Genomic DNA, 23,069 nt, shown 5'->3' with positions numbered 1-23,069 from the left:
CCCAAGCCAAACTACCAAAACCCATGAAGCCCATTGCAGTGAGGCATTAGCCATTGCAGTGATGCATCAGCCCATTGCAGTGATGCATCAGCCCATTGCAGTGATTCATTATGATATTCACTGCAAACTTTTGCATGGGGCGCTATAATGTGGGCGTCCCAAGGCCAGTGTCTCTGGCTGTGGAGGGGAGGCTGAGCACAGAGTCACAGTAATAACAGTGACAATGGTGGATGGATCCAGGCCAGGACCCACGAGGAGTATAATGTAGGTGCAGTAGGTGCAGGTTCCAGTGTCCCATTCTTTGTAATTAGGATATCACCATGCTCATGTTTCAAGTGAGATATATTAATCACACAGAAGGGGGCAGGGTTAACATTGCTTTTGGACATTGTTTTAATAGGACATTGTTTAAATCGGCAATGACAGAATGACTTCAGTAGTCGCTTCAACTATTCTGTAATGAACAAAAGGAAAACTAAACTGGGCCTAAAATATGCAAAATAAAGTCTCTGTGGTCTCAGGCTAGTGTGTCTAAAGCCACCGGGCTTTTAGAAGCAAAAAAAACATTTTAACTGCATACCATCAGTTAAATGGGCCGTCGTTTAGTCGTAAACATTGCGGTCGTTCACGCTGAAGCCACCAGCACTAGTCACAAACTCGCAGAACAGAGCTCACTGGAGGGGCAGACGAACTACCGCTTTAATCTAAACGTCCTATGACTTATTCATGCCCGGTTCGTTTTAAATTCAGAGAACTTTTGCCTTTCTGTTTCAACATGCGTCTCTCCCCTGCTTCCCTCCGGGGAGCCGAGCCAACACGTGGCGTGTCACACAACGACACCGCTAGGATCTCTGCAGAAACCCGCCACGAAACGACGCGGCCCACATGAAAGATCAGTACCAGGCCACTCACCTGGAACCTGGTGGCCGTGGTCTCCAGGCCCTCTATCTTGGAGTCCTGCAGGGCGGAGTAGGTGGCGATGGTGGCAAACAGCTCCAGGATCTTGGTGAGGCGTCGCTGGAACGTGTCGAACTTCCCGAAGATGTACATTTCGCTGAAGTCGAACTGCCTCTCGGCCGGGGTCTGTTCCAGCTTCTCCTTGGTTTGGTGGAAATACCGCTGGTACTCCTGTAAACAGAGACTGGTGTAAAGGTGTGCTGTACATCTGGACTTTGTGATCATGATTTGTTGAGGACTGTGCAGTTCAGCAAATGATTTGGTCGCTGTATTTGGATGGTGGATATATACTATGCATTATATTAGTCTGACTATGACAACGGGAGTCCCCGTATGTTGTTCGCTGTTCAGTTCGACTCCACACCTGGCAGGGGCATTGCCATTACCCAAGAAAGTGCAGATGCAAGAGGGAAGTTGTTTGAACGAGCGGCTTTTCAAAAAGCAATACCGGGGACCAAGCAATCAGCTTGTTTTGAAGAGGCACGTTTTGAAGTGCACTGCACTAGTTGGTGAAATTGAAAAGTCAGAAAGTCTCTCTCTCTCTCTCTCTCTCTCTCTCTCTCTCTCCCTCTCCCTCTCTGACTCTCTCTCTGACTCTCCCTCTCTCTCTCTGGTCTATGTAGATGGTGTGTGTGTGTGTGTGTGTGTGTGTGTTTGTGTGTGCATGCGTGCCTGCATGTGTGTTTCTTTTCATATCCTCAGGAAACAACCCTAGTGAATGAAAGCATTCAAATGCAGCGACAGCAGAGACATGAACGTGAGGAGCTCTGCGGAGGTCAGCGTGAACGCAGGGTACCTGGTTGAGGTGGATGGCGGCGGTGATCCTCTCGATCACCTGCTGCGGAGGCTGGTCCCAGATGGTGACCGAGCCGCTGGTGGTGATGTACGCCTTGCATGCTGTGATCATCTGATTGGTCACCTGGGGGGAGAAGACGAGGAAACGGGAGTTTGATTGACCCGGGGTCCAACCCCTGATGGAGCCCCTGTCATTAAATGGAAGACACATTATACCACCAGGTGCGCGTTTGAGTAGCCGTTACAAGTCATTTGGAAAATCGGCCTCTTTTGACATCACAATGGGCACGCCCACCTAGATGTGTGCTGGATAGATGAGCACCGTTTGCTAAAGTCCACTGGGTAGGCTGGCAGACTGATCTATCCAGCACACATCTAGGTGGACACACCCACTTGTGATGTCAGGTGAGGCAGATTCGCAAAACGGCTTGTCAAACTCACACCTGGTGGTATATTATGTCACCTTTAATGACCCAGGTAAAAGTTGTGATTAGTGACAGCTTTTCTAATTTCCCCCACTAATCAGCATGCAAACTGATGACAAAGTACATGCTTAGACTAGGGCAGTATGATGTGAGAGGGATGCAGCTGTTGGATGCCGATAAGGAATGAAATAAATGAATACAACTTTTAAACTAGGTCATTGTTAGCATGGTGTTTGGTATGTTTGTAGCATGGTGTGCGGTATCGTGAGAGACAGCCTCACCTTGACAAACAGCGAGGTGATCTTCTCAGACGTGTTGTAGTAGCGGGAGATGCTGTGGATCATCCTGATGGCGTTCACCAGACCAGGAATGGCGTCCACCATCGACACCTTACGTCAAAATGTCAACATGAACTTGAGTTATTTTCTTACTGATTTACATTATGATTTTAAAAGTCCATTGTGGCCCTGATCTGACATGGATGGACAGTGGATGCCAACAACCTATAATATTTACATTTACAATTAGGGCATTTAGCAGACACTTTTATCCAAAGCGACTTGCAATAACTACATTTGTCAAAGAAGTGCTAGGAATTTACAATAGTTAGGTTAAACCTTTCCCCGTATACAACAAGATAGCTTGGATAAGGCGCTCCACAAAACTAAGTACTGTTTTTTATAATATCAATATGACTATGGGGGGTAGTCTAGGGAATAAGCGATTGTTAATCAAATCTTGATTTAATTTATTTTTCATTGGAAATGTGTCATAGTGACACTCTCATGCAGTTTGTGTCTGTTCTCAAGAGTGAATTATCCAATCATTTAAACAACTGGCACGGGATAATAATTCTAGATGCTTCTCTCACCGGGTCGCTGTTGTAGAGCGGGTCACAGAACTTCTCCAGAGTGTAGAGGTACTTGACGTTGTCTTTGGCCTCGTTGGCAGAGTCCGTTATCCTGGTGTCCAGCTCCTTCCACGACTGGAGGCACGGGAAAGATGCAAACAAGGAGAACTTTAACTGTGCGGGATGATTTGGGATAATTAAGTATTTTGAGGGCGGAATTATTGTAGATTGTTTGAATATTGTACGCTGTGAGTGCAAAGTATATGGAGTAGGCTTTTCAAAATAAATGTCTATGGTTCTAGATCATTTCCAAGCTTGAATTATGTTAAGGAACAAATTTCCAATGTGGGAAAAGGATGAAAATAAGTTTTTGTCTCTAAATGAAATGGATCTGTGGCGAAAAGAGCGGGAAAATAACTGCGGAAGTAGTGAAAAACTGTTAGCAGCTAGCATCAGATGTGATAGCACGGTCCCACCTTGATGAGTTTCGACTTGGCAACGACGAGTACGCCGAGCACGGCCTTGACGGCGGGGCTCTTGAGCTGGTCCAGCAGGTAGTTGAAGCGGGACATGCGCTTCTTCCAGTGGTCTAGCTCGGCGCGAGGGCCCAGGTCGTCCGCCTCCTTCCTCAGCTGGTCGCTCTCGGCCAGGACCTGACGTGTTAGGACGTCAATCATGTGAATTGCATTCCAGTGTTTGTATTCAGCACTTTTGTTGTGTTGGGACATACAACGATTGCAGTCTGCTGGTCCTGTTCGGCCATTTTGTCAAATTTTGTCTTGAATGTCACACAGCTGTATGTTCGATGATATTCTCGATATATTTTATGCATATTGTATCGGTAAAATTGCAATTCTGATAACAACGACGTTCTCTGAATACATTATGATCAAGGCCAGCCCCTGCCACCAGTCTTTGTATCAAGGCTGGCTCCACCTGGGTAAAATTTTCAACATGTCCATATTCTGCATCAAAGCCGAGCAAAGCCCTTTAATTCAGAACAGACGCAACCTTGCATGTCAACGCCGCCTTACATATTCGAATCGCTTGACGTGCCATCACATCGAGATGAAAACACAGTTAATGGACGGTGAAGCCTTCGACTGGATTCAAAAAGAAAGAGAAAATTTAAAAAAAATTAAAAAATGGGTAAAGCGGCCTCGATTGACTGGCTATGCGTCCCGGCAGTAGCGCCCGCTCTTCACCTGTTCGATCTGCTTAATCCAGACCTTCAGGCAGTCCTCCATTCTCTCCAGGGTCTCACTGCTGTTGGCCGCCGCCATGTAGTCCGAGGGGCCCCTGAGCGTCCGCAGGTCAAAGCCTTCACACTCCCGCAAGTTAACCTTCGGCGAAAACGTCCATTATTAATGTGTCTTGGTTTTTATATCAATCAAACATAAGAATGCCTTTATAGAGAGAGAGAAAGAGACTGAGAGGGAGAGAGAGCATATATACATATACATAAATGTTAATGTAAATTTTTTTGAGCACGTGTGTATGTGCACGGTTAAGTGCATTTGTATGCACATGCAGAGTGGACATCTGCATGTGTCTCTGTCTCACCTTCTCCTGCAGGTTGTCCTGCGCTCCGGCTAGCACGGACACAAAGTTCTCCAGCGAGGCCATGAAGTCCCTCTTGATGTTCTGGGCCTGGGGGCTGGCCAGCTCCCCCCAGCCGTGGCTCATCTTCCTCAGGGTGGGGATGAAGATCTCCGCCAGCAGCTGCTCCACGCTCTTCAGCAGCCCCACCCCGGTGGTGTCCAGCATGTTGAAGTTCACGTCCTGCGTGGGTGAGACGGGGGGTGGGGGTGGGGGTGAGACAGTGAGATGGGGGGTTGTATGGCTGGGCGATATGACGATATATATCGTGTGACGATATAAAAACGTCTATCGTTTCATATGATGCTCTATCGTTTATATCGTCTTGCCGCAAATCACACTCTTTACGGTAATATTTTTCGTCATTTGGACGACGCTTTACATTCTTCCACACGGCACATGAAGGCAACACAAACAAACATGGAGGAGTGAACGTGACAATTCTGAACAGGAGAAGGACTCCGACGACCAGCCAAGACAAAGTGAGCTTGTACCTAAAAGAGGGGCTACCTCTATCGCATGGACGTGGTTTGGGTTTGAAAAGTCGGACACGGACCAGAAAAACGTACTTTGTAAAGTATGCCGCAACCCGGTCCCCACACCAGACTCAAAACACCACCAACCTATTTTACCACCTACGAAAGAATCACGACAAACAGTACGGAGAGAGTCTACGGATGAAATCCAAAAAAATACAGTCGTCGAGTGCTCAAAACAAACCCCAGACCGTGCAAGAAGCTTTTGCCCGCGGCACACCATATGACAAAGATTCCCGACGATGGAAGGAGATAACGGCTGCCATTGCAATTTTCATCTGCAAAGACATGGCCACAATTTACACGGTCGAGAAACAGGGGTTTCGTGAGTTGGTGCGAACACTCGACCCAAGGTACACGATGCCAAACCGAAAATACTTCACTCGAGTCCAGTTGCCTCATTTATATCAAGAGTGTCGGGCCAAAGTAGAGGAGGAAACCCACAAGGTATTGTACTACGCTATAACAACAGATATGTGGTCGAGCCGAACGACACATCCCTATATGAGCCTGACGATACACTTTGTTTGAGACTGGACACTCTGCAGTCGGTGTTTACAGACGAGCTATTTCCCAGATGACCACACGGGAGAAATTATAGCCAGAAGTCTGAGGGAAGCTCTTGAGTCGTGGGGACTGCGTGAGGATCACCTAGTCTGTGTCACCACGGATAACGCCACAAACCAACCACTATTTTAATTTAAAAATTATATTTTATTGTTACTGTATTTTATAGAGGTGTGCACTAGGGGATGGGAAAAATCATGACTTGATTGTTTACAAAGTCAGGGGGAGTATTCTGGATTTTAAGCTTTTAAACTGGCTTTTAAATGCTCAGAAACTCAATTGCAGACATAGTTTACTGGTTACTATAAAAATTCTTATTCTTGCTGAAATATATTTTTACATTGTTTTAGACACTCACCAATGGCTAGATTCATAGAGTCATTCAGCCGAAGTGCAAGGATGTTGTTAGTGGCGTTATCCGTGGTGACAGTCGAGGTGATCCTCACGCAGTCCCCGCGACTCAAGAGCTTTTTGGTTGGTTTTAATATTTTCGAAAACCAACCAAAAAAGTGTTTTCTATTTACATTTTTATATTTATACATTCATATTTTATATTTTGTTGCATGCATATTTTGCACAAAGTTTCTAAATAAAAGGAAAAATAATCATGAGTAAGTTATCTTTATTTGTAGAGTATATAATTCAAAATGTAATACGAAATAGGCCTTTTCATGTGATCATTTTATATAAACTATTTATTTTTCATTGAATTTACAGGAAATGTGCTATATCGTGATGCATATCGTTATCGGGATATGAATGACCTATATCGGGATATGATATTTTGGTCATATCGTCCAGCCCTGGGTGGGAGTGAGAGACAGTGAGACAGGGTTAGGGTAGGAGTGAGAGACAGTGAGATTGGGTTGGGGGTCGGGGTGAGACAGTTAGATGGGGTTGGGGGTGGGGGTGAGACAGTGAGATGGGGTCGGGGTGAGACAGTGAGATGGGGGTGGGGTTGAGACAGTGAGACGGGGGTTGGGGGTGGAGGTGAGACAGTGAGTTCGGGTTAGGGTGGGAGTGAGACAGGGTTAGGGTGGGAGTGAGACAGTGAGACAGGGTTAGGGTGGGAGTGAGATAGGGTTAGGGTGGGAGTGAGAGACAGGGTTAGGGTGGGAGTGACAGACAGTGAGGTGCTTTGTACCAGGGCAAACACTGATTAAAACATGGAGTGGGAATAAGATAAAGAAAATGTGTGAGTCAGTCGTCACCGATTCAACAAAGCATGACCAAAACACGGTGCGTTTTTCACATCCTAGCCAAAACTAACATCAAACCCCTAAGCCTGAATGCATCTCAGTCTGACAGCAACGTGTCCACGCGGACAGGTCCATCAGTTGTTGCGTCGTGTCACTTTGCCTGATCCGTTCCCATTCTGCTCACCTGTTATCACATTGCTGCCAACTTCCGCCTTACATAAGTTCCCTTGCTCACCATCTGGAGATGGGTATGACCATGGGCGTGAGATACACTCAGAATGGTGGTTCATGTTGTCTCTGTGACAGCATCCCTTCTCCTGTGTTAGATTGTCTTCCTTTGTCTCCGGCGTACTGATTGACTCAGGGATGAATAGATAAAAACATCATATCCCTGGCCTCTGACAATGGCAGCAGAATATGTTATTTTCCCCCCCCAGGATTGTATAATTTGATGCACCCAGCAGGGCGGCCTTCAGACGTCAATGCACAATGGACGACACGGCGCTGTGCTCCAGATCACACAATGAGATGTTTCCTGTGGCCCGCTGGAAGCAGAGAAATCATTCAGGACTGCGGACACACACACATGCAAAAACACACACACACACACACACACACACACATACACACACACACACACACACACACACACACACACACACACACACACACACACACACACACATACACACACACACACACACACACACACACACACACACTATCCATACACTTACACATACACACAAACACACATACAAACACACACACACACTATCCACATACACAATGCACACAAACACACATACATACACACAGTCACACACAAACAAGCACCTACACACAAACAAATACACACACACACACACAGAATCCATACACATACACACAAACATACATATATACACAGTCACACACATACACACGCAGTCGATAGCCTCCTTCCGTCCTGCCTTGGCGTGGCCCGTCTGCGACGGGAACATGGTCTGTTACCGCCGACAGCCATTAGCTTTGTGGCTGACAGCGGGTGATCAGCCTCGATCGATGCACCAAACAGGCCTGGGGTGTCTGGGTGCTTGTCTCTACAGGCCTCCTGTTTGTGTCTCTAGATTCACGGTGAAAAGAGGCTGTCCACGTTATAAAAGAAAAAGGAAAACAATTATCCAATCGGGGAGAGGTCTCAGAGGGGGCGGCGATGGCTACTGAAATGCAGTGTAATAGAACTTTTGTCTCCTGAGCTACACTATGGATCTTTTATCTTCTAATGAGGCCTCCTGCCTCTCTGCTTTTCTTACTGCAACCCTGTGAGATCACCTCTCTCGCTTTGTGTGCGTGTGCGTGCGTGTGTGTGTGTGTGGGTGCGTATGTGTGTGTGTGTTTATTTGCTCGTGCGAGCCTGCTCGTGCGTGCCTGTGCGTGCATCAGTGCGCATTCATGTGTCTTTGTGTTCACATACTGCGGGAGCCTTGACCGGGAGGTTCGCTTTACACTTTACTCTGGCTGGCAGTGCATTACAAAACACCACAACATCCGAGGCCACAACGTGTAAAGTGCATTAGTTTGTTTCCACGGAGCAAACATCACACCTTTGTATTTTCCCTTCCCACCATCGCTAATGCTATTGAGCGCAGCTAAAACACAACAGCAGGCCTCCATTCTCACCCGGTGAATGCTCTCCGAGGTGATAGCCTTAGAGGTGTTGGCCCTGGTGAAGAAGACGCACACGCCCGTCAGCGCAACGTCCGTCCCTTCCGTCACAAACACTTTGGCCTTCTTGCTGCGACCGGCTGCTGTGGTGATGGAGGATGGGGTGGTGGTGGTGGTGGTATTAGGAGCAGGGGTGGGTGTAGCTGTGGACGCCGCCCCTGTAACAGTAAGTCGGAGAGACAGGAGTTCATGTGAGGCTGCAGTCTATGAAGGAACAGTTCTTGCTGTCTGTTATTGGTGTGAAGGCTGGATTCACAACATATGTTCTTTGTCATGTTGTTTTTCGCTAATTGATTTTGAGCGTAATGACTTCCAGTTTTTTACAAAGAGACTCCATTTAAATTGTAAAATGTTGGGCTTGTATTGGCATCGACAGCTGTTCAAATTAAAATATGACATACTTTTTAAATATTCAACTTTTAAATGTTGTACTTTTTTCGAACATTCAACAATTCATTCCATTTTGATCTTTATACACACGTTTGTATGTGACCCAATGGATTCTCCTCTTTTAAACCACATTTTATTGAGCAAATAAACTTTGAGAGAGAGTTTGACACAGATTGGAGATCTGCGTGTTCTTATACCTCGACTGAACATGAACACTTATTCTACTTACTAGTGGTACTTTTCATACTAATTCCACTTCTATTTATCAATAAACGTCATACAACCATTACATATCACAGAGGGCTGTGTCCACTACACATCCAACGAAAATCTTGCCTGGTTGGTGTAAAAAAGTAGGCAATGATAATATCCATCGCTATGTCAAATATTAAACTCAGGCCTGGAAAGATTTAGGATCGTAGGGAACTGGTCTGAATTGTATAGTTTGTTCTTTTTCAAAGTCTTAAATGCCTTAGCTTCTTTTGGCACCGTTGCCGTAATGTGATTGGCCGGGCACGGTCATGGAGTGGAAGGTAATTGGTCACTCGCATGGCTAAGAAGTCATTAAGGAAAATAGACTCCACCCATTATATCGCCTCGAAGGAATAGAAGGAAATCAATCTACTTGAATGTGGGATTGCAATGGATTTCCAGAAACATTGTTTTCTGATTAATTAGCTCCTTGATACCCCTTGAAAACAGAATTAGAAGTAAATTACAGATTTCTGTTGTTCACTTTTAAACAAGATTCCCCTTCATTACATGGAAGGATGTCATTTAAACATAAACAACAATAGAAAAAGCATCTCACATAAAAAACTAGTTGTTGTTGTGTGTTCACTTAACGCCCTTGTGTTAACGTTTCCTAAGTCAAGAGGCAGTCTTGTGTTGCATGGAAGAGCAGTCAGGAGGGAACACTTTGTTGTTAGTTGAGGGCCCGCATAGAACTGAGCTGTGACCCGTGGACGGTTTCCATGGCACCCGTTTGTTTTGGATGCAGATTTGTTTTTGAGAAAGTTAAAAACAGATTGTTCGAAAAATATCATCAATGAAAGCCCGGCAGCATCTGCATATATTAATGACTGATCAAGCGCGTTATTCAGTCAGTTATGAATAATTAAATGACTGATGAATTCTGTGTTCCCCTTGATGGTTATATAATTGAAATGCGGTGTGTTAGATAAATGTTGGTAGTGACTCAGGAGTCTGTGCCAAGCAGCTGTTCACACAGGGCATCGCTGTGTCACGAAGCAGCATATAGCCGCAGAATCTGACTTGGTGTTCTTTGAAAGACATTTGAATAATTATGTGTGTCTATGATTAGTAGGGAGCACTGTCGGCAGAGATGACAGAATAAGAAATAGAAAGACTCTTGTGAGAAAATAAATTACAATTTGTTTATATGATGTTGGATATACACATTTTGCACACATAGCTTTTTTTTTTATCCCGGGCTAACTTTGCAGTCAGTGGCTTCCTTGTTTATGATTTAATGAATAACTTCATAAATCATGGGGGGACCCCAGCTTTCCAGGTACATTCTTTTAAGAATCATCCAAAGAACAAATCACAGGAACACAGAAACAATACCCCCACTGAATGTGGTGTCGTTTCACGACATTAATCTACTTGTTTGTACCTCGTTCCAGCAGTTCCACCTCCTGGTGGTAGAACATAATGTGGGGGAGGCCTTTAGCCGCGAAGAACTGCTCCATGCGCTCGATCTGACGAGAAACAGGGACGCAAACAGGAGTTAGAGAGAACGACGAGGTGTGACCGAAAGGTTGGAAAGCTTGTCAACTCTCTTCCAAATCTTTGTTAGGTTTTTACAGCCTTTTAAGAATTTTATAGGCCATTTGACCAGACACAATGCCTGCAAAGGGTATGCATAGAGGGCACCCTCACAATGAAGCACATGCATGAATGCACACGCCTGAGAATCACTTCACAGCACAAACATGGACACACACAAGCTCACAGGCCCACGCACACAAGCACTCAAACAAGCCCACACAAATCCACACGAAAGAACAAGCACAACCATACGCACAAGCACACACACATACACACACAGACGCACACATACAGAGTGCACACAAATAAGCGTGCACACAAACCTAAACCCACACACCGACACAAAAACAAGTGTGCACACAAACACATACACACACACACAGACACAGACACACACGTCCTCTTTGCATACATACAGAGGGACGGACAGGGAAAGATAAGAAAGGGCTGGTGGGAACTTGAACAGTCACGGTAGAGTTCAGTCCGAGGGAGGAACACACGCACACGGGATCAATACCTGAGTGCCCTCGAGCACGGCATCTTCAACGTCGGCCTTGTCCAGGGCCAGGCAGGAGGCCACGATGCTGAGGACGTAGTCATGCCTGCTGTCGAGCTGCGCCCGTTTGGCCTCGCGTTCCTCCTTCAGCTTTTGCTGAAAAACACACACACACACACAAACATAAACCTGCGCACATAAACGCGGCCACACACACCACACGTATACACAAACACATAAACGCAAGCACACACACAGCACTCACACGCAGACTCACACACATACATAAACGTGCGCACATAAACGCACACACAGCACACACACACACACACACAGCCCACACATACATAACCAGACACACACACACGAACATCTGAGTAAATAGAGGCACTTGGAGTAAGATCAATTGAGTTTTCAGTAAGAATCCCGCAAGTGCCACTCATTAAACCAGATAACAGCAAATTTTTTCCCAATTCCTAGCATGCAAGAATGAGTGAGGGCCTCCTTGATATCGGCAGCAAAACCTGCTAAAAAAGGACTCGTCCAAACATCCAAACGCCACACTATTTTTCTATTACATACTTTCTTAGCAATGTAGGGTCTGATGGGAATGTCCGTGGTTTGAAACTCAGCCATAATGTTGCAACCTGGCTCAGTAATTTAACTCTGTACACAATGACACGTTGAGGACATAGTGAAAATACCCATTTTTAAAAAAAGTAACAAAAAACATTCCAAAAAATGAGCAAAAGAAAAGTAGTGCGATTTGCCGGTTCTGTGAAGAAGCCACTCTTCTAAAAAATAAATTAAAGTTCCTTTATCCAATTATCCACGCCCTCCTTCCCACTCCTCTCTGTCCTCCAGTGTCCTTGAAGCCACGGTCCAAATAACATAGTCTGAAAAGAACTCAACCGAACATTGAAAGGTAGGTAGAAAAAGGAGGGGTCAACAGAGGGGCTTTACCCCACCCCAAAAAACAAATGTTGTCCGAAGACACAATTAAATTCACCAAACCTACCCCCACCCTTTGGAACATAATATGTATGATTAAAAACGGCTGAATAAATCAATATTACACAGGGAAGAAGAAAATGAAACTAAAGCAAATGAAAGTTGTAAGTTTGCTGTAAGTTCTTGTTTTTGGTCAGTTTAAACTGCCTCAGGAGGCGGTACGCAGCACTATACACGACTCGTACTGGTTTCCAACGGCCTTTGTTTGTTGGTTACAGGCGGCCAGTTGGAAGAGTGCCCCAGCTGGTTACTATGTTTCACAGCCTCGGTAACCGAGGAACAAGGCAGGTCAATAAATGATTCACACATCCATGTTGTCAATGGTTGCATTTGTGTCTTAAAATCTAAGTACAGGATATAGGTGGGGGGGAGGGGGGGGGGGGGGGTCGTAAATGACGTCACTTACAACATTTTTCTTGTCTCTGAGGGGCCACCACGACAACCATGTCCACCACTCGGAAGTTATCAAGCCTATAGCTCAAGCACCACCTGCTTTCTCCACCTGACATTCGGCCGAAGGACAAGGTCACGGATAAACAAGTTGGAGTCGTGCGTCATCATGTTTTATATTTAGCCCTGCAGGGCCGGGCTAAATATGCACCCAGGTGAACGTCGGAGCAGGAGCAGGTGTGCAGCCCTGATAAGGTCCACTTGATTGAACAATATTCCCGTGAGCATACGGGCAAATTGCTGATTAACACCAGTTGAGGTGCACAATCGTTGTGCATTCAAAGTGACCGCACTGACGAGAGTCTGCATTAACATCTTCAATAATATGAATATCGACTTCATTTAACACTGTCCACCACCCTGTAGAGAATGGGTGGGTTCACTTGCTTTATGGAGGCACTGAAAGACATCCTTTTTTGGTTAAAAGGTGTGACATTGGGTTTCAAGAACAGATTGGGGGATTAGAAAAGGAAAGAAAGAAAGCAAGAAAGAAAGAAAGAAAGAAAAAGAGGACACGGATAGTTAATAAATAAATAGAGTGTGTAATAAATAAATTAATTAATTAAATTAATAAATAGAACGACAGAGAGAGGAGAAGGAAGAAAGAGAGGCAGAGAGGGACCAAGATAAGGAAACAGAGAAAGATGATGCTAAAGAAAGAGGGAAAGAAAGAGAAAGAAGAGGGAGAAATAAAGAAAGGATTGAGAGTGGCTGTGTTTGTGTGTGTGTGTGTGTGCGTGTGTGTGTGTGTGTGTGTGTGTGTGTGTGTTTGTGTTTGTGTGTGAAAAACACAATGCAGTATACGGACCCAAGTGTACAAAATGATGATGAAATAAGTAGGTGGGATCAATAAGTGATTTAGACAAAAGGAACCAGAGAAAAGGACATAATGGTGCATGAAAAGCAGACCAAGGCCTTAGGGAGGAGGAGACGAGGGAGCAAGGGGTAGAAGAGCTAGGTAGCATACAATAGGGGAGGAGGAGAGACGGTGTGATTCTGTGTTGAGAGAGAGAGAGAGAGAGAGAGAGAAAGAAATAGAGAGAGAGAGAGAGAAATAGAGAGAGAGAGAGAGAGAGAGAAAGAAATAGAGAGAGAGAGAGAGAGAGAAATAGAGAGAGAGAAAGAAATAGAGAGAGAGAGAGAGACCAGGAGAGTGAAAGAGAAACAGAAAAAGACACTTAGCGGAGGAGATGGCAGGTTTTATTCATGGTGTCCCTGCGAGCCTCTTTGAATCCAGGTGCGTGTGTGAAACGGCCTTGGCTACAGTGCAGGTGAGAGCGCTCAGACAGGACACGGCATCACGGAGGCACGAGGACGTAGGCTCAAACGATGATGGATTCATCTCTCCGCGTCCCTCCGTCACCCTGCATGTCCACCTGGGTCTTTTTCTCTGACCCCGGTGGTTGCAATGGGGGGCCATTGTCTCAAGAGCTCCATGGGGGGTGGGTGGGGGGAGAGAGGCTGTTGACCCAGGAATGCTGCAGGGGAAGATGGTTCACCAGCACACACTGAGGGCCAGGGGAGTGTGTGTGTGTGTGTGTGTGTGTCTGTCAGTGGTGCAACAGATTCAACCCTCACGGTTCGGGACGCAAGTGTTCCGCGCATCGGCTGACCATGCTAATTTTTCACGTGATTGCCGCATGTTTAAAGGAAAATTCCGGTATTTAGCACATTGAGCCCCCTTTCTGGATTGTCTAGGATGAAATATAGTGGTTGACACCGAAATGTTGACTATTGGTTCTTATCTTGGGTATTTGGCTCATTCTGAATCGCCCCTGCCTGCATCAGAATGGCTGGTTATGGGCATTCCCAAACCTGTCCTTAAAACAACCCTAAACGTTAGTTTTCAGAAATGTGCAACTCCCTGATTGCTTAGTGGTGTTCGTTGAAGTTCCTAATCAAGTATCGTAGCGAAATACATTTTGTATCGTGTTTTATTTGGCATTTTGTAAATCCAATTGAAACGGAAACCGGACCGGAACTGGAAAGGGGCTGTTTTTGTTTGGTTGTAGTCTTTTCGCTCGGTTCTCCGTATCAATAGTAGGGCTAGAACCGAGCGAAAAGAACACAACCAGCCCCCCTTTCCTTTTCTGGTCAATGAGCAATGAGTCTTCCAACAGAAATCAATGGATTTACAAAATGCCAAATAAAACACGACAGATACTGTATTTCGCTACGATACTTGATGAAAGAAAAAAGATGAGGATGTCTGCATTGCCTGGGGAAGTGCATTTAACAAATCTACACACTTGTATCTTCAATAATATCCAAACGGAATTTCAATATCATTTAAACTTTATTGAGAATCACAGTTTTAGTTTCATACCGGCTTCGTTTTCAGTTGGTCTCATTGATTTATGGTGACGCTGGAGCGTGATGACGTTCAGGCAGTGTTGCCAGATTGGGTGGTTTTCCCACTCTATTGAGCTACTTTTAATCACGCACTGGCTCATTATTCTCTTTAAGACACACACACACACACACACACACACGCACACACACAAACACACACACACACACACACACACACACACACACACACACACACACACACACACACACACAGTGCAGGGCAATACATTTTGATGTTGCAGATTCTTCAGTTCAATTCATTTTACATTTCTGCATTTTTGGCAATGCTTTGCGCTTTTCATTCAGCGATCACTTTATTTGTTTCCAACCATTTACTTTTTCTTAAATGGTGTGCATGTTTACATTGTTTACTCCATTTAGACTTTTGAACTTTTGTTCAAATCCTTTCTCTTGATTTACGTCTTAATCTATGTGGCTTTATAAAAAAATATTTTCAACCTCACTTTGTACTACAGCACTCACCGCATTTTCTGCAGGAAATGCATTTTCTAGTTTCATTTACTATCCATGTTAGAAATATTTTAAGATTTAGATTATACATTGGATGGACATCTTGAGTTTTTATTTTATGTGAACACAAGCAATTTTTTTAAATATTTACTATGCTGAAATTGTTCACTTTATTTTGTTTTTACACATTTGACGATTTTATGTAAAATCACATTTGTCTCATTATCTTTTTTGTTATTGATCCGAAAATGATCCGATCAGTGACTCAAGAACCGTGACATGATCCGAACCGTGACTTTTGTGATCCGTTGCACCCCTAGTGTCTGTGTGTGTGTGTGTGTGTGTGTGTGTGTGTGTGTGTGTGTGTGTGTGTGTGTGTTTCACAAGGATTCACACACAAACACAGACACATGCACAAGCAAATGTGAAGAAGCAGGAGGCATTTGCACATGCTAGGATTCACACACAAACACATACACATTATGATAAACACACACTCACCCACACACTACATAGGTCAACATTTCTCACAAAACCACAAAGTCAACAGCATTACAAACTGGCATGACAAGCAAACAGTTGCTGAGCAACCTCACATCACACCACCTGAATTGATGGACTGTGTGTCCATGGTGTGTGTGTGTGTGTGTGTGTGTGCATGGGATGTGTGTGTGTGTGGGCACGCGCGTGTGTGTGTGTGTGTGTGTGTGTGCATGTGTGTGTGCATGTCTGTGAGTGCATGCATGTCTGTCTGTCTGTCTGTCTCTCAGTGCATGTGTGGAAACGTGTGTGTGTGTGTGTGTGTGTGTGTGTGTGTGATAGTGTGTGTGCGTGCGTGTGTGTGCATATGTGTGACTGAATGACAAACACACACACCGAGGAGGCGGTTTGGTTTGTTTGATGACACACACCCAAGCGCTGAGCGCATACCAAGCGGCATCTGTCAGGCAACACACACCGACGCACACGCACACATAAATAAAAAAACAGAACATTTCGCCTTTTACACACAAACTTAATCGAGTGTAGTCGTGTTGGCCCAGAGCCATGTGAATACAACTTGCTGTTAGCAGACAGGGTTGCAGAAGGTACTCTGAGACTGACACGACAGCATTAGCAATCCTTTCTATCAAAAAAGCATCAACGAGGCCTCGCTAATGTTACCTTTGAGAGAGACGCTGCCGTGAAAGAAGTAAACAAACCCAACTGAATGAAACCGACAAATAAACAATGTACTAGGTTTTTGTTCTCATGCAGTGGGCGCATGCTGTCCACCCTCCACTCCTGTAGAACTGATACACGAGGACTCCAAGGCAACACCGACAGACAACCAACTCAGTGCACTCTGAAGCTAAAACCTTAAACATAGAATGCCAGACCTAGGCTGTGAAAGCCTCATCGTTAACGTGGCATCAACATTCTCGAAACAAACACAAACCAACACACACACAGAGCTAGTCTACCTCGCTTCACTTCACAAACCAGAATTAACAGTGACACAACTAACAAACGCAATCTGCAGGTATCGATCCTACCTTGATGACCCTGTACACACTTTGCCTCCAGAGGTTCCTCCTGAAAGCCTCGGACATGGCAGGTGCTCGTGACCTCTCCTGCTCATGTATCGGGTCTCTCGGGCTCCGTGCTAACCCTATACCCAAGCCTCAACAGAATGGCTCTCTGAGTGGACGCAGCCTAACAGGCCAGCCAATACTCTACTTGTTGGTGTGGTTCTATTAAAGGGAATGTTGTTATCCAGTCAATGATTTCTGCATGGATTTATAATGAGGTAGTAAATCGATGCACTTTAACGGATATATCGGATGCGTCACACCGGTACTAATGATGTGATTATAATGCACCCACACAGACACATGCTCACCTATACACAAGAATATGCATACTCCTGCGCAAAACACACACACACACACACACACCAACACCGGAAATGACACATCTCTTATTTCATTTGCAAGCTCATATGCACACACACGTACAGCACAGACCACAGGGAACACAAGCACGGATACATGCAGACTCACACACACAACTGATTTAACTGAAGACACAGTTGGTATTCACAAATAGGCCCAGCAGGAGCAATCTAAATATAGCCATTGCACATTTGCACGAGTGACAAAGCGACAAAATAGTAAAAACAAAGCTCATTTACCCATGCCATGCGCAAAGCGAAAGGGTGACAGAGTAAGATAGATCTACAGAGAAGAGTAATCTGGCTGGCTCAGTGTTAGGAACTAATCTATTCTCTATGCAGTTTATTTACTGCTATGTATTTTTAAATTGATGATTTTGTATGATATATCTTTATGAGGAATGTATGCATGGTGATAATATCGTTACCAGGAATGTAAATTCTGAGTTTGTATTATCACTTCAGTGCTTTTTTTTATTATCTGCATTCTGCAATACAATTTCTTTGTGCATTTAGTTAGGCAAAAACAATTTAAAATACTAGACGCAGACTACAAGGTATTGGTTTTGTGTTGAATGATGTGAATGAAAGAGCTGGAAAGCAAAACAGTTATTGAATATAACTATTTTAGTATCGCTAAACCTTTTTAGTTGTATCTCTTTAGGGGGCTGAGAAGCTAGCAACAAATAAATAATACATCAATAAAAATAGAAACTTGCTTTCCTATGCTTGAGATAAGACCAACCGACACCGAAACAGAAACAAAACAGTGTTACTCATTTCACATTACCACCCATTACTATACTTAATAAAATATTCAAACGCCTACAGCCACGGCTGACATTAAATCTTGGCCTGTCTGAGGAGTCTCAACTGTGGCTTTGACGACACAAACTTTGTCCACCAACACCATCACTGGCCAAAAAACCCTCGTCCCTCGTTTCTTAATGCTAACCCACTTGACCGCTAAGCCCTGCCGGGTTCGTATGTGTAACTTCAGAACTCCCCAGATCACCTTACCTTGTTTTGATACTCGGGTATAAAGTGCAGCATCGTCGTCAGCATCAACAACAAAGCCACTCTTTTTCAAGACCTTCTAATCCCGTAATTAGCATTACTATTCATGACATTGAGTGCTAAAGTAGAGCCCGGAAGGAGACGAAGCAACAGAAAAAGGAGACGAGACGCCAGGACGAGTGACTGCGCCGTTGTTCCCAGTCGGTGACTTGTCCATCTCGTCGCGGAAAGGTCACTGCCCCCTCACCCCCAGGTCCCCCCCGAAACGATGCGATTGTTGCAGCTGAAAAGAGGGCTGAGGTGGCTAGCTAAAACGGGGGGTATTGGATGACCACCTGTAAGCGAAACAATCATCGCCGCGCGGCTATCGCTTTACTGAGCGCTTTTCAACAATGGCGCCGGCGAGGGGGGGACGTGCAGGTGGGTGGAGGGGAGCGGTTGGGTGTCACATGATGCGTCCTCACACAGACATAACAAAACCGAAGTATGCAGGGTGGAATGCGAACGCACGGGTACGCAATCATTGATTTCAGTTTTTTTTTTATTTATTGCGACTGCAGCTGTTGTGCACCCCAAGCGGTATTTTAAAGGGGACATCAAGCCACACCAAACTCCAGGGCGAACTCGATCGATGGTCTTGTGGGGGTGGAGCGGCCGTTGTCTGTTTCACTGACCGGCGGGGCAGGGCCAGATAACAAATAAGCGATATATAGTTATTACACAGACCCATAAAAGGAATATTATCATGAGACACCTGCATTAGGAAGTCAAAGGATAATAAGGTTAATGGCGATGGAGACTGTTCGATGGTGGTCAAACGACAAGCATCATGAGAGTGAGAAGAGTGTGAGCAGAGTGTCATCATAAGTGTCAACTTGGAGCGCCAGATCTAGACATGTAGACACACACACACACTCAAGTGTTACCCAGACCCAAATTTCGACACTACAGGCACTACACACAAACAAATACACGCACACACACACACGCACACACATACACACACACACACACACAAATAAACACACACTCGGACAAGTGTTACATAGACACAAAGGTCGACGCTACAGGCACTACACACAAATACACACGCACACACACACACTCAAGTGTTACCCAGACCCAAATTTCGACACTACAGGCACTACACACAAACAAATACACGCACACACACACGCACACACATACACACACACACACACACAAATAAACACACACTCGGACAAGTGTTACATAGACACAAAGGTCGACGCTACAGGCACTACACACAAATACACACGCACACACACACACACACACATACACACACACACACACACACACACATACACACACACACACAAACACACACACACACACACAGACCTAACCCCACACATAATTAAAAATGAATTCCATCAGACTTCACAGTGACATGTTGCAGATGATCAGAGCCACAGATGTGCAATATATAGAGGGTACGAGAGCGAGAACGAGGGTACGAGAGAGAGAGGGAGAGAGCGAGATAGAGGGAGAGAGAGAGAGAGAGAGAGAGAGAGATGGGGCTGCGATGAGGCAAAGGAGGAAATGATTGGAAAGCCTTTTGCTTTTAAGAGCAGTTCATCAATATTTCACTGTGCCTGGACTCATTTCTCCACTCCGAACCGTCTGCTAGTGGGAGCCCACGAAACAGGAGAGCTGCACTTAATAATGGATGACAGGGGGAGGGCTGAGGGGAGATTTTGGGGGGGGGGGGGGGTCGGAGAGAGGGAGAGAGAGAGAGAGAGAGAGAGAGAGAGAGAGAGAGGGAGAGAGAGAGACACACACACCTAAACACACACAAACAGTGTAAAGAGACCCCCACCTCTCAAAGACTCATCTACACCACTCCAGACAGCTGTCAGGACCGCCTCCTTTCTAATTGATGTAGGCCTACATCCAAGAACAGGTGACCCCGGACCCCTTCCCCCCGGCCTGGTGGGTCGGACCCCTCACAAGAAAATCTGTCTCATCAATGCTACATATGGAAGGTTACATTCATTTATTAAATTTCAGGATTCATGCCATGCAATGCCTCATGTTCTGCCATGTAAATGAGTCCCTCAAGAAAGGAAAACATATACTTAATCTTGATAAATGATGGGTTATATATAAATACTTGGCTTTGATCGCTGGTGTCTCCCTTCTTCCGTTACACGGACGATAGGGAGTTTATTTTTCATCTGCCAGGAACTCCTTGTTGCCCGACGATCTATCAAGAGAGAGAGTTGGAGACGAACGGATCTAGCAGGAGGTAAATGTCACTAGATTCTCTGAGCCGAACTGCCTTGGGTGTATGCTCATGAGGGACGGACGGAAAGACACGACACAGACGCGGACCCAGACCGACAGCCAGCTAGACAGATAGACGCACTGGATGGACCGACAGAGCGATTGAGCCCAACCGCTCAAGGACTAAACGATTACTTCGACTCTGCTGCCACCTAGTGGATGGATTAGTGCAACCCTTCAGACCTGCTATTAGCTTTAATTCGACATTCCACCTTTCAATCATGATAAAACTAAACTGATTCATTAATACGTAGCCTCGGTGTTTCGTACGTATCGAAATAATTGTGCATAGTGCTATATGATTGCCAGACGTCAAAATGTTGATTTGAAATAAATATGAATTAATTAACTAAGTTGCGTGACTTTTTTCCAACATTAGCTACATTGCTGCATTACAGTGTTACACTATCAATCCTTGACAATTAAACTACTCGTGTACAATACCTTGAATTAAAGCGATTTAATGTCTGGTTAATAACCCTATGCCAAGATCATGTTTCAGATTTATCAAAGTAAGGGCCTTGCGCAAACCTGCAAACATGTAGGCCTACCTCACATCAAGTGGCGTCAAAGGACCGCCTCAAGACAGGCTGCAGGCCTGTGTCCCCCTAGGCCCAACTGAATATAAACACGGATCTTCAAAAGGCAGAAACGAAAGAAAACAAACAAAAGTATCGCAGCATGGAAAATAGCGCTCTAACAGAATTCATCCCCACTTCCATGAAAACGTTTATAAAATCAAACCTGCATCTCCCTGACTGACTCGGCCGGGACGGAGAGGGTGCTGGGTCGACTCCTGGGGTTGGCCTTGTTGGCTCTGCAACCCCAAGACATTCTGGAAGCGTTCCGCCACTCAATCACGCGTCGCACGAGGTCGGGAGGCCGCGCCGTGACGCATGGAATATTAATTGGTGGTGCGGCTATAAAGTACAACAGCGGTGGAGGTGGAGGTGCACTTCCTTTCTGGGAGCGCACTGGGAATCCCAGGAAATCCCTTTTCCCAGGGATAATAATAGAGGTTTGTTATTGGTTTCCAAGGAGACGCAAACCGGCCAATAGGAGCTGAGATTTGTTGAAAGCATGGTGGAAATGCCATCATTGTGAGTAGATAGTAACATCTATTACACTTAACAGGTACACTCAACAAGTGTTTGTTGACTGGTAGAGCGATTTTTTTAAGGGATTTAATCTATGAATATATTTTATGACAAAAATAACAAATATTGTCAAATATAATTCACGTTTATTTTTTAGGTTTTTGTTAAGGTTTCGGCACTTGTGTGATTGAAGGATCATGGATCATAATGCATGTGTCGGTATGTAGCCTACCCAGTGGCATTATTTGGGTTCATGTGATGTATTCTTAGTTTTATTATACTCTTTGTTTATCTACCTTTTGATTTACCTTTAACAATAAGATACTTTTATTATGTCTTACAACTTCAGGTATAAGTAGTCTCACACTCACCAAACTCACACAGCATAGGGCTATAGACTGGCTTCATAAGTAAACTGGTAAAAAACTTGATGCATTACACCAAGATAATAGTATGCTTTATGTGCGTATAAAGCATAATGCCTAGCTTTAAGTAACCTACACCTATTCTTTGGCACATAAAAATAGTAGGCATATTAATCTTTTGAGAGCAGCATAACCCAAGCGTTCTGGTGTGTATACTGGGTGTTCTTTCTTTATTATGGAGGCGATATTATCAGCGTGCGGTCCAACCATCCCACTGAAGTGACACGTTGAGTCTCGGCGAAATGGCCTCTCCCTTATACACAAAAAACATGCACTTTTAAAATACATCAATTTTATTTGGCAGTATTAGGGATTTTGTTACAAAAATATGACTTAAATAGTGCAACATTTTTATTAAATACAGTTTTGTCTTCCTTATGGTTAATTTCCTCTCCCCAACCCTGATGAAACGCCGAATTGCTTGAACATATGTGCCGAGAATTCAAGGCGCAAACTGCATCAGAACTGATATTAAAGGGCCCTGATATTAAAGGGCCACAAGTGGCCGTGTCCACCTTAATTACTTTATCACACTCACACCTGGTGGTGTAATAGGGCCCTTTAAAATACTTGACGGCGAAAACATGTCACAGTGACAGACACATTCACTTCTGTCCACTGATCGATAGGGGGCAGCACTAACCCAAATACGGTACTTTGAACGCCTACGATGGACAGTGAATAACCG

The 23,069-nt window shown here is 44.8% G+C and overlaps 1 protein-coding gene across 1 annotated transcript in view; it reads right to left on the bottom strand.

Moving 5' to 3' along the window:
* Positions 1-17,191, bottom strand: part of dnah5 (dynein, axonemal, heavy chain 5) — a gene marked incomplete at both ends in the record, with an annotated part of 137,916 nt that extends 120,725 nt beyond the window's left edge. The window contains 11 exons of the mRNA XM_079758520.1: positions 913-1,128; positions 1,754-1,876; positions 2,459-2,566; positions 3,049-3,162; positions 3,504-3,680; positions 4,233-4,370; positions 4,591-4,809; positions 8,591-8,793; positions 10,665-10,749; positions 11,337-11,471; positions 17,135-17,191. Coding sequence (XP_079614646.1) covers positions 913-1,128; positions 1,754-1,876; positions 2,459-2,566; positions 3,049-3,162; positions 3,504-3,680; positions 4,233-4,370; positions 4,591-4,809; positions 8,591-8,793; positions 10,665-10,749; positions 11,337-11,471; positions 17,135-17,191 — 1,575 coding nt within the window. The remainder of the gene's footprint in view (positions 1-912; positions 1,129-1,753; positions 1,877-2,458; positions 2,567-3,048; positions 3,163-3,503; positions 3,681-4,232; positions 4,371-4,590; positions 4,810-8,590; positions 8,794-10,664; positions 10,750-11,336; positions 11,472-17,134) is intronic.
* Between the last annotated feature and the right edge of the window lie 5,878 nt (positions 17,192-23,069).

Source organism: Pollachius pollachius, assembly GCF_949987615.1.
Source record: "Pollachius pollachius genome assembly, chromosome: 1".
NCBI lineage: Eukaryota > Metazoa > Chordata > Actinopteri > Gadiformes > Gadidae > Pollachius > Pollachius pollachius.
This window is presented reverse-complemented; position numbering and strand designations above follow the sequence as displayed.